The following is a 17,094-nucleotide window of genomic DNA, read 5'->3' on the forward strand; positions in this document are numbered from 1 at the left end:
CAGCCCACCATATAATTAACCCCATTGCACCTCCAGCAATCCAAAGACGCAGCACCTCTTTTGTTTCATTTCAGGCTGAAGACAGCATTCATCTGCTCCCCAGCCAATGCTGGAGTGTAAAGTCGTCCTTGAAGGCTGAAGCTCCACAAGAGAGCTCCTACATTAGTGTTTCCTTAAAAATGGTTTACTACGTGGAATCCAACTTGAGACTTTATAATCTTGAAGAAGGTTTCAGTATCACTAAATTAAAACTCAATGACGGCCCCTTTTCTTTTTCTGAACAAGTTTATCTAAAATGGTGGGTGTCAATTGAGAGATATCAATGTGTTATTGGACCATTCCTCAGTTCCTTAATCTTTTCTTACTAGTGGAATCTATGCTGAATATTGTCTTCTTGAGATCCAATATTAACATCATAGTACTTATAGATCAAATTTTAGGACTTATCATTATTATCATGTCAAAATATGATAATTTTATTACGTTCTAATAAAAAAGATGATTTTTTTAAAAATAAAGATGAGTACTTATATGAAGTTATTTCCAATAGTTATTATTTTTACTTAGTTTCCGTTATATTTCTTCATTTTCATACTAAATACTTATAATTATTTTTATTAACTATTATTTCCTAAAAGTCACTTGCGTAATTTTACCCCATTTCATAGTTCCTCCCAAACCCACCCCAACAACCAAAACTCCTCCAGAAAGTAAAAGCAGTTACGCAGTTACCCAGCCGAGGAGTTTGGAGCAGTGGGCCGGTGGAATTTCCCATGGAATAGAGCTTTACGTGTTCGATTAAAATCCTGAAAGGGCTCTGATTTAGAGTCATAAATCTCCAAGAAAGGCACTTTATGGTGAAGGGATGGGATTGGAGGAGGGCTAACCACATGGATGATGACAACTGCATCACTACAAGTGGTTTGCCAGAATCTGAGACCTGTTAAATTGGCGCAACTTGAATGGCCCCTACTGCTACTAAAACCACTTGCTAAGAGACAACCATATTTACCAGTTCAGCAACCACTATCCTGTTAGATTCCATGTCCTTTTGGGGCCTCACTAGTTGTTGGGTCCTCTTTTTTCAATGTTCATATGATGAACATGGCCCAGAGCAAACAAACAAGACGACGGAAAAAAGGTAAACATATACGACACTTGGAAATTGGTATCTCACACAAAACAAATTTAATTTTACTCATGGTCCCAGAAGCAAAAATTGAGAGTTTAATATGATATTTGCTTTGTTGATTTAGCTATTCAGTAATGTGGTTCACTTTCTACTGTAAGAAGCTTCCATTAGTCTGTAAGACGGAAAATAAATAGAAAATAGAAAAGAAGAGGGTTAAAGTCCTCACTTGGCCCCTTCCCAGTCTTAATCAGAAGGGAATCTGGTCAGATTTTTCTTGGCATTGATTTGTCATTTTGTTCCAAAGGAAAGGGATAAGACAAAGCTATATCTACTCAAAACTTTTTTTTGCCGGTGACTTGAGTTGGTGATCATTGCTTAATATGGAGGAGATGAACAACGAAGATCACTGTGGTCGCTTTGCAACCTGATCCTAATTTTTACATGCAAGAAAATTTTTTGGAAGTAGTAATGTTAGATCTTTATATTATGATATATAGACAATTATGCTAAATAGGAACAAGCATTTCTGAAAATTAGCCAAGATAGTTGCCTGATGGTAAAGACATGTCCACTCATCTATTTGATTCAAGTTTGATATTTTTTTTTGTGATGAGTAAATATAGACTCCATTGTAGCACAAGCTTTGTGGGTCGAGACCGGTGATTGCTTACACATGTGATCCTGCTGAAAGTTCATGTCTCCTGGAAAGAATGTGAACAAATTTCTATTGACAGAGTGGAATGGGAAGAAGTTTTTATTAACAAGAATGTGAAGAAGTTTTTACTGCGGGAGCACTATCCATAATATTTTTTCATTAATGAAGTGGAATCAGTTGTACATCTGATCCTGCTATGAGCTAACAGTAATGGAAGATCAACTGTTATTAATCTGTTAATTTACTTATCTTTTTGTATCTTTTCATTTTTTTTAGATCCAATATGCTTTTAGAATTATTAGTTCTGCATACAAGTGAGAACCACACAGTTGTTAGCTAGCCTCCCCTAGAAGATTACTTATCTTAGTTACTTCTATGAAGTGCATATAATAGGAACCTGCACCGTACTTGCTATACAGCAGAGACTAGATATTGACGATAGAAACTGTATGCTTTCTGCTCATATAAATAGAGAGAAATGTGTAAGCTTGGAAACTACCAAGTATAGCGCTTGTCAGTTTTCACTTATTTTGTCATCTCCAAGTTCTTTTTACTGCCATGGCTCCTGTACCCAGTTCTCCAATCAAGGTTGGTCATATAGATGATGTTCAGGAACTGAGAAAGGCTAAGCCAACAACAATCCCTGAAAGATTTGTTAGGGACATGACTGAAAGGCCAACACTAGCCACAACTCTGCCCTCCATGAGTGAAATACCAATTATTAATTTCTCTAGCTTTGTGAATGGCAATAAAGATGACTACCAAACTGAAAGCTTGCAGCTTGCAAGAGCCTGTGAGCAGTGGGGATTTTTTCAGGTAAAACAAGATTTTATGTTCTTTCATTCCCTTACTGCTTGATAAATGGATATGGAAGCTGACTCTTATATAAATATTGTTGATTTCTCAGGTGATTAATCATGGAATTGATCTTAGCTTGCTTGAGAGCATAGAAGAGGTGGCCAAGAATTTCTTCATGTTGCCTTTGGAGGAGAAGCAGCAGTATCCAATGGCACCAGGAACTGTTCAGGGATATGGACAAGCTTTTGTGTTCTCTGAGGACCAAAAGCTGGATTGGTGCAACATGTTTGCTCTTGGGATTGAGCCCCACTGTATCAGGAACCCAAAACTATGGCCAATAAAGCCACCAAATTTCAGGTAATCTTTGTGTCATAGTATAAAAAAGAGTTCTTTAAGACTACAAATTTCTCCGCAGTTATGTCACATGTTACTTCTGTAGTGAAACTGTAGAGGTTTATTCAAGAGAAGTGAAGAAACTGTGCCAGAATCTACTGAAGTACATGAGTAAAACCCTTGGGTTGAAATCAGACACCTTTGAAGAAATCTTTGGGGTAGCTGTGCAAGCCATAAGGATGAACTACTACCCACCTTGTTCAAGACCTGACCTAGTTTTAGGCCTAAGTCCACATTCAGATGGGAGTGCCCTAACTGTGTTGCAGCAAGGAAAGGGTAGCTCTGTAGGGCTCCAGGTCCTTAAAGATAACAAGTGGGTGCCTGTTCAGCCCATTCCAAATGCATTAGTAATCAACATTGGTGACACTTTAGAAGTAAGAAAAATCCTAAATTTTGATTTCCTATGACACCTATCTGCAGCACTGAACCACATAATATTTTTGAATATACAGGTTCTAACAAATGGAAAATACAAGAGTGTGGAACACAGGGCAGTCACTCACAAGGAAAAGGACCGTCTTTCTATTGTCACCTTCTATGCTCCAAGCTATGAAATAGAGCTTGGACCAATGCCAGAACTGGTGGATGAGAACAATCCATGCAAGTATAGGAGATATTCTCATGCAGAATACAACAAACACTATGTAACTAACAAGTTACAAGTGAAGAAAACAGTCGAATTCACCAAGATCAAAAGCAACACATCTGCTGAATAGTGAATTTATATGTACTGGTGTTAGTGTTTCACTTTCTCATGTCATCTGTGTGGAATCAAGTGCAAATTACAAGTTGGGTATTTTATGTATATAAATATAATTGGTGGGAATCAATGATAATCTGCACTATTCATGGGTTAACTCATTTGTAATAGACAAGCAATTAGTTGAAGCCTGCGGGGTCTTATGCTCATAAGCATTTCTTGTCAAATGTGTTTGGTTGTGAGGACTTTTTTGAATGAGCATCTGTAACCATAGGAGAAAACAAGAATCAAACACAGGAGTTAATGCCACAGTTGCTGTTTCTTCTTGTGTCAGATTCTTAAAAGGGAAAGAAGCTGTCAATCAAGTGGGGTGCCCAGAACACCACCACTCAATGTTTCTGAAAAAATGAAACACAAATGGACAAAATCACTGGTCTTCCATTGTTCAAGGGACGAGAGCTTTTTCTTAGTGGTAGGAGACAGGAGAACCCACATTTTGTAAGTTGTTCATATTATTAGAGTGAAGGAAGCACTAGCCAATGAACTCGCAATGGACTTTTGCCTTCTTTTCAAAACTTCAATGATATTTAGGAGCTAGCAGCACACAGAGCACAAAGAAGAGAGCTCTAGCATTCAAGATTATTTTCTACAGTTTAGCGAAACTAATTATTCATTTTTTCATTCTCTAAAAATACATTAATTAGTTTCTATTTTTTTCCAACCGTTAGATATTTAATCCCTTGGTTTGTTTAAGTTGGTAGTTTATATAAAATGATTAAAATGTCATTGTCACTAGTTAGTTTTTGCAATTTCAAAGTAGAAATTTTCAATACCTACAACTTTAAAAACTATAGATATTCAATTTCTGCAATTTTAAAAATCACCTAACTATTTGTGGTTGCAATTTATAGGAATAACTAATTAGTTAACGGTTTAAAAAGACAAGAAAAATAATGTGTTTTTTCTTATAAAGAGTTCAGAAACCTCATTGGCAAGAAAAATGATCTTGGAATCAGCAAAATGGGATATTGAGCCAACAAATCATTCACTCCATTTCAAAGGTGGAAAAGGGGTATTTTTCTTGACCATGTAAAAAGATGACATAGCTTGGAATGATGATTCAATCAGCTAGTGGAATGTCCAAAAAAATTAATTATTTTCACCAAGCCCATAAAAAAAGGAGCTTTTTGAAGTGAAATCATCATAGCTTTGGTTGAAATAAATCAAGAAAAATAACCAGCAAAAGAATGATGATGCAATAAATAGCTTTGGTTGAAAACCAAATTTAAAAAAAAAAAAAAAAAAAAAAAAAAAAAACAGTTCCCCAGCATATTTGAAAAGAATCAACAATTCTTGTGCTCCTATAAACCAAACACCATTTTGAAGCTAGTGAAGTAGTGCTCAACAATCCTTGTGTATGATTGTGGGATTTTCACTTCATTCTTGCAGGCTATCGCTTTCAAGATGGTAATGCAGAGAGTGAGCTCAGTAAATGGGGCCCTGCCCCAAATGCAAACTTGGGAAACTTTTACAAGTTGGAGGGGAAATTGATTATAATAGTATTAATTTGAAAAATGGGGTCTTTAAGTGGAAAAGCTGAAAAGAAAAGTCCAGTTGGGGACCAAAGGCAATTCATGGAAGCAATTTGCGTTTGCTTCAGTCTGATTTGGGAATGCTAAGAGAGCCGTCAATTTTGTTTTATTCAGTTCCCATTTTGCTTCATTTTAAGTTTTCGCATATTCCTTGAATCTGACTGTTATATTTCATTTGTGCTTCAACACTTGCATTTGCTTTCTACTTGTATCAATTTGTAATTTCGATCATAGTTTTGATCTATTAGCTATTATCAGAATTTGATTCTGCCATAAATCTAACAACTGCTCTTTGAACAAAACCCATTCGAGTCATCCATGATTTTTTTTCAAGACTATTGCCAACATGCAGTAACCAAATTGGTTTGAGTGGCATCCCAAAATGGCACAATGTCTTTCAACTTTCACTGAATTTCAATGAAGATTTAACAAGTAAAATTACTCTATTTTAATAAAATTATCATTCGCCAAAGCTCCTTTTAATCTGTGAAAAATATTTTGTTTGTAAAATATATTTTTTAAGGAAAATAAGATCATTTATTTTCCTTTTAAAAAAAAGAATATTAATAAAATTTATGTATAAAAAATCATTTTTTAAAAATAACTTGATTTTTTTTCTTTAACCAGAAAATACATTCTATTAATTAATTTTATTAAGTACCTTAAATGTAAAAATAAAATACAGAGTATCATATTTTTCACAAAATAAATAGAGAACAAAAGTAGAAAAAAAATATATATAGCCTGTATTTTAATAAGATCAAAATCATTAATTTTCATCGTAATGTCTGATAAAGTATTTACCAAAATTGACAATAGGACCCTTACTTAAACGCAAAGCTAAAGACACGAAGTGACAAATTAAAAGTGACAATACATAAATTTATCAATAACATAAAAACCCTCCATTCTTCTATCGGACATTATATGACCTGTTTAGAACTACCTTGACACAGTACTGACGTATCAAAACGGCTGCCGACCTCATCCAGAAATGGAATTTTGGATTTGTGTTATGTTTATCAAATGCCAAAGACGACGAATCATACGGGAACCACAATGACTAATACACAATCATCCCACAACACTCAGCTATGGAACAAAAATAGCACCCTTCTTATCACTTCTCATGCCAATGATGTAATCAAGGATGAAAAATGTATTACAAAAATTAGGAAAAATCACATCATGCGCAGTGCACTTTCGTAGAATGAAAAATTGTAGGCGGGATTTCGTGCTGCGCAATTATATGGCTGTAATTAAATTGAAGTATTGCATATATAATAGAGAGTTAAACTATTCCATCACCACATTTCTGTCCACTATAGTATCCATCCAATAAAGGTAAAGAGTCCAGACAAAGCCAAAAATATTCAGTAAGTTTATATAGCATAATTTAGTAGCATCCTGTGAAATCTTTTTCCGTGATTTAGAAGTAGCAAGTCTGTTTGGAATCAAACCAACTTGCAATGTCACTAGAAATGCTTGTTGATGTCACAACGCAATGGTAAAACTTCGACGCAGCTACAAGTACTTCAAACGCCAAAAATTAATTTGTCCATCCCATTAAACAAAAGGAATTCAGTGTTCCTGTTTTAAAAAAAAAGTATATATACAAATGCATAAAATGCAAGAGCAATGATATCCAAATTCAAAAGCCATGCACCTGACAGTTTCTGAAACTTACAAACAACATTATGCGATTAAAATCAAATTACATTTTTCCTCTCTTCTTTCAGGGGGGCAGCAAACAAACAATTAACAAACAGGCACCAAGAAATGTGATTGACTTGCAGTACATAGGAAAAGCTACAGTAGGGTCCCGGTGAATTAGACCTCATTATGGAATCAATTACAGTTCTCCGACATGGGTGCACATCTACAGAAGTTCTTCAAACCTGGCTCTGAAGGGAAATCATAAGCAGCCTCAGCTTATGCTTCTAATACACTCGATTAATGGTGTTTATCATATATCCTTTGTGCTTCTTCATTCAGGTATAGTCTCTCCCAGTGCAAATTGCAGCAGCCAAAGTCACCACTTCATTATTCATAGATAAACAACCAGGTTACATTATGCCAAGTATCTGAACAAATTAGGGTTATCTTTGTCCCTTTCAAGATAGTCTCGTGTAATCAGATCTTCAATCCTCTTTTTGATTGCCTTGAAATCAGGCTGAAATTTCACAATCAAATTAAATATTGCTGAGGGATAAAGAACAAGATGAAATATATATCACGAAAGAGTATATCAAATGTCATATAAACCTTGAACATGCGGCCCAACTGCTCAACACACTCCATAACCAGCTGTTGGTGACCTAAAACTTTCCGACTCTTCATTATACGCACAATTGAGGCATCAATAGCATAACGCCTGTCCTTGTCAACATCTTCAATTACTTTCTTCTTCTCATCCACAGGAGGCAAAGGAATCTGTATATTGAGAAAGCAAAAAAAAAGTTCTTCCTCGCATGATTCACAACAGGCAGATTCGAAAAGTCATTATATAGAAGTGTTCAGTACCTTGATCCTCCTCATCTTGTCAGTGAACTTTGAGTTGAATTCAAAGTAATCGGTAGAAGAGATTGACTTTGTGTTTGGTTCTTTGCTTAGAATCTTATACTTTGCACATGACAAAGAATGGAGCAGCCTAACAACATCATCATCGGTCAAGTTCAACTGACTCATGATCTCTGAATAACTCAATCTATCAGAAGTGTTGAACAGCAAAAGTGCAGAAGCCTATTTGAAGAAATGATAAAATTGTCAGTATTCAGTAACGGAAAAAAAAATAAAAAATCTAATCCACTCCACTGTACTGTAACCAGAAATTAGAGATCAAGTCCATTAAGATATTACCTGATAGGTTGTCACAATCAGCTCCACGGTTTTTGGTTCAAATTTCCCAATAAGGTTACAAGTACCCAAAGAGTATATCCAGGTAAGTTTTCTGTGTTTCGTTTTTGTTTGATAGAATTCCCTGAAAACTTCAACACACTTGACCTAAAGCAGCAGTAGAGAATGAGATATGTTAGTGGCTCAACCAACATGCTTAGTAACATTCTGACTAAAATAGAAATAAACATACCATCTCGGCTGGAAGGTTCAAATCAAATGACTTGTAACTTGGCCAGAAGCCAGTTGTCAAAACAGTAACCGTCAAATCAATCCCTGGATTTATATGCGAGTTATTGCTTAGGTACTCCTCGAAACTAGTTTGGTTTTCCCTTGCTAATGTCAAATCCGTTACCTAGTAGACAACTGATTTTCAGTAATCATACATATGAACCCAAAACTTTTTTATCAGCAAAGGATGATAAACGGCAACTAACCATCCCTTCCATCTTTGAGGTGAACTGACCACCACATTGCTGCTTCAGCTTTGTCAAAATGCTTCTCTCATGATCATCATTAGCGCTCTTATCAAAAAGAAGCCGCCGAGCAAGCTTCTTTCTGTCAGAAACAAGACAACAAAAATAAACATGTCAGTTGAGAACTTTATTCTTAACGAATAAAATTAGACTATCTATTCATTAAAAATGTCATTTACTGACCTATAAAATTCAGCAAACAAGTCTTTATCACTGATATATGCAAGAAGCTTTACCACCTGCATATCAATAGTAAGTTTGATTACAACATATTGACATGACATGACATGACATGTAAAAATCATTAAACATTAAACACTATGATAAAAGTACAGCAGACCTTTTCCAGTGTTTCCTCAATTGCTTCATCACTCAGTTTCTCACTCCCACCCTTCTTAAGAATATTATCACAGAAAGTGGCTAAAAGTTCAGCACTGGAACTTCCAGCAACACCCTTGTTGCAGAAGACTTCAAAAGCTTCCTTCAATGCCTAGAGAAGAAGGCAGAACATTCAAATACTATACACCAATAATGATAAGATCCAACAATGCCATAATAATTGTCTACCTTGTGAAAAAGAGTGTGGTTCTGGAAGCAGTCATTGACATATGCCAAGTATTTGTCATGGAGTTCAATAACCTTCCTAACAAAGACCTGAAGACAGCAAGATTCAGTGCCCAACCATTTTAATAAAACATTTTCCCTTTAGATGTTGCAATTGATTATTTACCTGCTCTTGTAAACCAACAATGTCCTTTTTATCTGCCTGTAAAACACAGAAAAATTTCTGACATAAAAATCAAATGGAAAGATAACCCCTTGATAAGGAGGGCATGACTCAGGTGAATAGTTAGATTGATAACCAAATGAACAGTTTATTCAACTATTTTGAACAACACAATCAATACAGCAAAACAAGCTCAAATACACCAATATGAAACTGCTTATTGCAATTTTTTCTCCTGAAATATGGATCCATCCAAAAACTAAGTCATTGCCATCTCAGTCATGAAGCAATGAGCAACTGAAGACAGTGAAGACTCTTAACACTATAATTAACAATCATGATACCTTCTTGTTGCTTGCTGCATCTTCAGCTTGTTTGACCAAAGCAGTACCTTCAGCAGTAACATGCTGCATCATAAAGTTCAAATTAAGATTAACTGATGCATCTCAGAGCCATGTAAAAAGAAATACTAGTTCTGGTACCAACCTGCTTAAATATGCTGGAAACAGGATCTAAGCCTCGTGGAATTTTAGAAAAGAGCCTAAACATACGTGATAAATCCTCCACCTACAACAAAATAAAATAAGAATGAAGAAAACAGCAAGCATCCCAATCTGCAATTACTCTGATCAGCAAAATTGACCAAATAGCATGTATATAAGCAGTTATGCACCTTGTCATCTCTTAGCAATGCATGGCATCCAGAGTGTTCCTTTTCAAGCAGTTGGTTTGCATATACAGACAGCAATTCATGCTGAACTTTCTGAGAAAGGAAAAGAAGAAATATAAAAGACATGTAGTAGTTAGAAATAAACAAAGAAATGCATATTTTAAGTAGGCATGAAAATATAATCTTGTGGGTGAAAACATCCACAATTCATAAAATTACTAACTTCATCAAAATTGCATTTAAAATTCAAAAACCACCACTAACCTCCAGCAACTTTGGCTCACTGCTGGAATGCAAGTAGTGAGAAACCCTATCTTTCTCCCGTTTCAGACATTCCTCAGCCTGGGATCACACCAGCAATATACATGAGAAACCATTTAACATAGCACCTAATTCTATTCTAAACAATCACACATACACCAAAAAAAAAGGGTCCCATTTACTTTTAACATATAATCTGGACAAGAATCTTCTAGAATCCAGCTGGACGCCTTCCGAGAATAATAAGCAGCTGTATCTTTAAGCATGGCTGCTTCAAAGTCATTCTCATAGTATTCCATCTGCCCCATTCCAATTTCAACAAATATATCCAAAACATTTTTTAACAAAGCTCGGTCAATCTGTTCTCCTTCGCGCTCCTGGTCAATCTGAATCAGAACATTTATTTTAATCAATCTTATCCAGGAAATAAGAAGTGGACCATATTTTCAAAACAAAACAATGTTACCATACCAGAGAGATTACAGCATCCCTCACTTTACCATTTAACTCCTGGTAGACCTGAAATTAGAAGTAAAATTTTAAATTACACATGATTTTGAAGAGCAGGAAAGTGGTGGTAAAAAAGAATTCTAGTTAGGTTTCATGTTCAAGAAGGGACAGGGAGAATGTCATTCACAAATACAAAGAGATCATATAATTAAAGGCCAAAGCCATCACATACCAGATCACGGAAACAAGTGAGTCCAACTTCATTTAGGGGTGGAAGTGACCTCCGAGCAATAAAATAGCGGTCCAGGTAATGGAAGAAACGAGAAAGCCACCTAACCATGACTTTATGGTTTGTCCACCTTTTCACAAGCTCTCTCAACATAAACTCATCATGCTTCTCTCTTAAGGATGGCAATACCTGAACCAGAAGACATAAGTTGAAAAATAATGATAATCTAGTTATGTTAAAATATAAGTAGATTACAGCTTCAAATGATTGAAGCTAAACCTCCAAACTTAAGACCTAATTCAACTACGAGGATTGCCATATGTCTATCTTCATCAACACAATGAAGACTCAAGCCCAATGTGACTTCTGTTGGGCCAAAATAATAAATAGATAGAAGGATAATGCTCTCACACAACCTAAATGGTATTCTGAAAGTAATCCAAAAGGCAAGCCTACATCAAGAGCACAAGTTTCTCAATGGAGCACTGAAGTTATAAATTCTTGACCATATCATAAACCATTGCCTTCATGCGTGACAAATCTAGCATTGTTAGTTATAAATGTTCAACAGACCTAACTGATACCTAGGTAAAACAAGAACCAATATTAAAAACTCTGGTGAGCATATTGGAACTTAAATCTTATGCCTTGTAACGAAAGGATTTCTTTTATTTAGTGCCATGGGGCATAATTATGGATCATATGGATGTTTGAAATGCTGGAACTCAATTTAAACATTCCTCACCGTCGAAGTGATGTATTCTTCAAAAGACTCCTGGTACTTGTCGTACAGTTGTTGGGAGTAATCATGAGGGGGCTTTTGTGTACACATGTTGTAGATGGTTCTATATAGAAAATTAAGGAAAATAACAATCACAATTACAAAACCAACATCTGCGATCCAAATCAAAACACAGATCAGTTAAGATGCATAGAGACAGGCATAAAAAAAGGTAACACAGTAAAGGATACGTGTAGAGCATCATATAGTCCTCAGAGCTGAACTGTGGCTCCGGCAGCCCTTCTAGGATGTTTTTCAGCTTTGTTATCCCCTTCTGCATAAACTCCCATCCTTGCTCTAGGTCAATAGTCTTCCGCTCATTCATTGTCATACTGCCAAAACTCTAGTTCTCAAATCTCCAAACTGAAATCTGCATAATATTAAATACAAACCGTTGGCCAAAATAATTACAGCAGCTAAGTTCACATTCTTGTACAAATCACGGCTAATTCACTGAACAAGAAATTTCAGTTACAAATAGCTCGGCAGCTAACTTGATTTGCAATTTTAAAACCCTTGTTCAAGTCTTCAAATAAGAAACAGCTCGCACAAGGTGCAGGCCAAGTGAAGATGATCCCAATAGCAATATAAATATCCAACATCCAAGAGCTGGAACTTATTTTCATGAAAACAAAAACCCTAACTATACAAATACAAGTGATAAATCAACTGTCACTGTAAATTTCCTTCCGCTTAACCTAAAACTCAAATTCTTAATTTGAGAAATGAGAAACCGCGGGGAAAAACAGTTTGAGAAACCACAAACTCGAGTTTAAGGTGATGATCAGTGTAGCTGCCCTAAATGCTTCAATCCTACTTTTTTTCCTCGGGTTTCCCGCGATTTCTCGGTACCCAAACAATGTAAATGCTCCTATCACAGCTCGAAAAACAGATGTAATTAACAAATTTAACAACTATTGAAAAAAGCAATCCATCTAGAATGAAGAAACTAAGAAGGGGAAGAGATCAAAGAGATTGGACCATAGAATCAGAGCATATAAAGTTATAAATTACCTCTACATATGAGAATGAAATGGGAAGGGCGACGGAGACCTGATTTGACGAAGAGAAGAAAAGAAAAGCTAAAAAGTGTGGACGGAGAAGAAAGAGGAAGAAAGCATTGATGGCGAACAGGCTGTGGAGCAAGAAGATCGATGTGTGGCTTTCTCTCGGGTCTCGGATCCTCTATAATTCATCTCCCTGTTTTTTTAATAATATCATATTAATATTTTAAAAAATAACCATTATTTTAATATCGTGCTTTATATTTCATTTAGCTGACTTACGTAGGATAATGATAAATCTATAATTCTATAAGAAATTTAATTTTCATCTTTATATATGTATTGAATAGTTGATATTTTATAAATAAAATTTTAATCTAATCTAAATTCACAATAGATATTATTTTTCAAATTCAATAATAATTATTTAAAATTTTTTTATTAAAATATTTAAATCAATAAATATTTAAATTTAGCCACTTTAATCTTTAAATTAATAAATTCTTTGAAAAAAATATGAAATTTATTTTATAATATTATTTAATAGTAATTTCAAACATTGATTATCTGATCACTGAATTTTTTTATATAAATAAAATTTAAATTATCAAAATCACAATTTATTACGATTTTACTATGTCATGGCGCTAACACAGAATATACTTTAAATAATTTTTTTATCATATCACTATTTAAATTTATATTTTATTTTACTAATAAATAAAATTTTAGTATGAAGTCGTAATTCAATTAAAAATTATATATATATATATATATATGAAGGGGAGAGAAAACTCAAACATTAAATATTTTTATTATAGTTAATAATTTTATAATTTAAATTAATAAGAAAATTGAATTCTAAGATAAATATAAATAAAAAAATCAAAATTTGAAGATAAATATTAGATAATTCTGATAAAAATTATTAAATATTAAAATATATGATTATTTGGATATTGTATAATTATAAAAAGTGATAAAAAAATATCTGATAATAAATTTTAAATTTGATTAGAATATAATATTAAAATATCAAATAATTTATAAAAATTCAAATATTAAAATTTATTGTTAATTCAAATATTAAAAAATTTTGCATAGATTTAAATTTAGTAGTAGTATTAAAATATTAGAGAATTTAGATAAATATATTTAAATATTAAAATAAATGAATTGAAATAATATTATTAACCGTAATATTTTAATTAAAATAAATTAGTTAAAATAATATAATTATATTTAAAAATTAGTAACACTATGGTTTACTTTTTTTTCATCAAAATAATAAAGCATACTATTTAATTAATATAATAATTAATTTTAAATATTATTTTAACAGTGATTGTAATTTGTATTAAAAATTTATATAATTTTTAATTTGAAAAAGTAATAATTTTACAATCATAATTCTATTAGCATTATTAATTTATAACGCTCCTATGTTATTGAATTAATTTAATTTTATTGTTATTAATAATATTTTGTTATTTTATTGATACTAATGACCTTTTTTATATAAAAATTATTAATTATTAATTATTAAATAAAATATATTATAATATAATATGATGATCGCCGAACTTTCTCTGCCCTAGCTAAGGCCGGATCCAAAAGGAGAACAATGGTCCAAAGCCCGTTAAGCCTTCCTTAGGTTGACCAACTCAGCATTTTAGGTCTCAACCCAGACACGCCGGGCCGGATGAATTACTCGCGAACCCATACCCAGCAGGAAGAAGCCCAGTCCAGTGATGTGATGTGAGAGAGAGAAGCTGGTCCAGTCACTTTACAACCCAACCCGCATGCGTGCCGAGGGAATTAAATAGCCGCCTAACATTGAGAGGGGTCTGACACGTTCGTACGTACGAATCTGAGTGACAGAGAGGCAGAAGGCGTCAGGGACAGGCAAAAGGTAAAAAAAGGGGTTTTCCTTCTTCTTCCGGCTTCTTTCTCGGTTGCATATTCTTTTTACTTTATTTTTATTTGCAACTCTACCCTATCCATATTACATTAGTCATGAACCTGACTTGAACGTCGGAGGGTATTCCCAATAGACCCCTGACCATCTTTTCTTATTTTGCAGGTCCTTCCATCAAATTGAATATTGAGAGATCTATATAATAGACCCAAAAAGTAAGTGGAAAATCAGATTCATCATAATATATAATTAAATTATGAGTATAATGGATGAAAATAATGTGCAAAATATGAACTAAAATTATAAGTTTGGTGGTTCCTACTTAAGGTGTTGGAATGATATAAATTCAGTAAATAATTAAAAATTACTTTGATATATGTATACACACACACACACACATATATATATATATATATATATATATATATATAAATTGAGAAAGAGAATATTCGAATTTTTTAAAATACACAATAAAATTTAATTTTTAAAATAGATAGTAATTTTATTATTTATTTTTTAAAAAAATTTATAGATATATAAAAAATAAAATTCTAACTTTTAAAATAATAATATTTTAACTGCATGATAAATTTACTATTTAAGTTAATTTTAGAATTTGTTAGGACAATCTAAAAGGATATATAAAAATGTAAAAAATTTAAATTTCAAAATAAGTATTATTAAAATATATGATAATTCTTATAGCAATTTAAATAAGGATGATATTTGATAATTTTTTATTACTTATTTTATCATGACATATATAAAATATATCATTATAGTAATACTATAAATAATTTATTGCAACTATATAATATCAGAATTTACATAGTGTCATCCCAGTAACAAATTATATGCTTCCAACTACCTTACAGGGCAAGTTGAGTTTTTAATTTTTAAATAATATTTTTAATATTTTATTTTTATATCATTTTAATTGTTTTAAATATTAGCTATTTAGTTATTAAATTTAAATAATTAAATATTATTGTTTTTAGTATATTTTTAATATATTATTTTTCTTATGAAATAATTTTAATTTATGCCATTTCATTTAAAATTTAATTAATTTTTCTAATCAATAAGAAACAAATTTTTAGAGTTTTTTTAATTTATTAATTTTAAATCACTTAATTATTTGTATTACATTTAATTATGTTTTACAATTTATTTTTTTCTCACATTTTTATTATTTAACTATTTAATTATTTTATTGTCTTCTTAAATAGTTTTGGAATGATTTTTTTTAAAAAAATGAGTTATAATTTATACACTAACACGGTATATAAAAAAATAAAAAATATGATATTATTATCGCAATAATTCATTAAATCACTAACGGATTTTATTAACAAATTGAAATTTGTTAATGATACTAACGCATGTTACTAACGGATTATGGAAAATATTTTATCCATTAGCGGAGGTATATAAACGTTAGTATTTCCGTTAGTAACCAATATCCTTCACAGATCTATACTAACAGATATATGTTCCGTTAAAAATTCGTTAGTAAATTGATTATATTTACATCTTGTGTTATTTTTATTAACGGACCCAATAATCCATTAGTGAATTATAAACCCAATTAAATGATATCCCATATGAAATCCCTAAATCGTGTTCTTACACATTTGGAAAATCTCAATCTGGCTGAAATCCGATTTTGCATCGAACGACTGTAGCTTTCATCCGATTTTGCGTGGAATGACTGTAGCTTTCACTGCTATCGCCATCCACCGTCCACTGCCATCACCGTCCACCTTCCACCGCCATCACCATCGACAGGTGCGCCATTCCCGCCATCACTGTCAACAGGTGAGCTAACAGTAACTTCTTCAAATTGTTTCTTTTTTCTCTTTAAAATTGTTTGTGTTTGATTTTTGTGAAATTTCAATTTCTGCCTGATTATAGTGTCGTTGATAATTGTAATTTCATTATCTTTCTTTATGTTGAGGGATTCGAATGATGTGTGATGAAAATTGAAAAATTTAGACACTTTAGACCAACTGAAGAATTAGACAACAATACTGCCAGCCGCCATGATCACATTTCATCAAACTTTTTGTACATTTTCCAAATATTTTTTTAAAATAAATAGAATTAAATAACGAGAGGAAATACCTTTTCCTCAATCATAGTTTCATAGTTTTTAAGTTTAGTGTTTTGTTCTGCTTTTCTCGTTTATTTTCAAATGTTATGTTCTCCTTACTGCTTTTCATAGTTCCATAGTTTTTAAGCTTAGTGTTCTTTTCCTGATATTCTCCTGCCTTGTATTCAAATCATTTTAATGAAATAGAAAGATCTTCATTTTAATTTTCGTCAATTAGGCACCATAACAAGGTCATAAATAGAATAATTTCTTACAAAACCCAAATGTCGTTATGCTACTCAAAATGATCCTGCTCACTCA

The 17,094-nt window shown here is 32.7% G+C and overlaps 2 protein-coding genes across 2 annotated transcripts; one reads left to right on the plus strand and one right to left on the minus strand.

Annotated features, from left to right (window-relative positions):
* Window positions 1–636: 636 nt before the first annotated feature.
* On the plus strand, window positions 637–4,227 carry LOC110610567 (protein SRG1). The gene is made up of 4 exons (XM_021750545.2): window positions 637–2,603; window positions 2,695–2,942; window positions 3,025–3,352; window positions 3,431–4,227. Exons 1-4 carry the CDS (start codon window positions 2,346–2,348, stop codon window positions 3,692–3,694), a joined length of 1,098 nt encoding a protein of 365 aa, XP_021606237.1. The 5' UTR covers window positions 637–2,345; the 3' UTR covers window positions 3,695–4,227.
* Window positions 4,228–6,836: 2,609 nt separating this feature from the next.
* Window positions 6,837–12,958, minus strand: LOC110611314 (cullin-1). Its single transcript, XM_021751555.2, has 20 exons — window positions 12,774–12,958; window positions 11,951–12,129; window positions 11,724–11,823; window positions 10,982–11,167; window positions 10,771–10,818; window positions 10,482–10,685; window positions 10,303–10,380; window positions 10,042–10,131; window positions 9,855–9,935; window positions 9,713–9,775; window positions 9,372–9,407; window positions 9,209–9,295; window positions 8,982–9,131; window positions 8,825–8,880; window positions 8,603–8,723; window positions 8,359–8,520; window positions 8,130–8,273; window positions 7,794–8,012; window positions 7,536–7,703; window positions 6,837–7,443 (listed from the first exon to the last, which is right to left on the minus strand). The coding sequence occupies exons 2-20, from the start codon at window positions 12,088–12,090 to the stop codon at window positions 7,342–7,344; spliced, it is 2,235 nt and encodes a 744-aa protein (XP_021607247.1). The 5' UTR covers window positions 12,091–12,129; window positions 12,774–12,958; the 3' UTR covers window positions 6,837–7,341.
* Between the last annotated feature and the right edge of the window lie 4,136 nt (window positions 12,959–17,094).

This window comes from Manihot esculenta, chromosome 3, assembly GCF_001659605.2.
Source record: "Manihot esculenta cultivar AM560-2 chromosome 3, M.esculenta_v8, whole genome shotgun sequence".
Classification (NCBI taxonomy): Eukaryota; Viridiplantae; Streptophyta; class Magnoliopsida; order Malpighiales; family Euphorbiaceae; genus Manihot; species Manihot esculenta.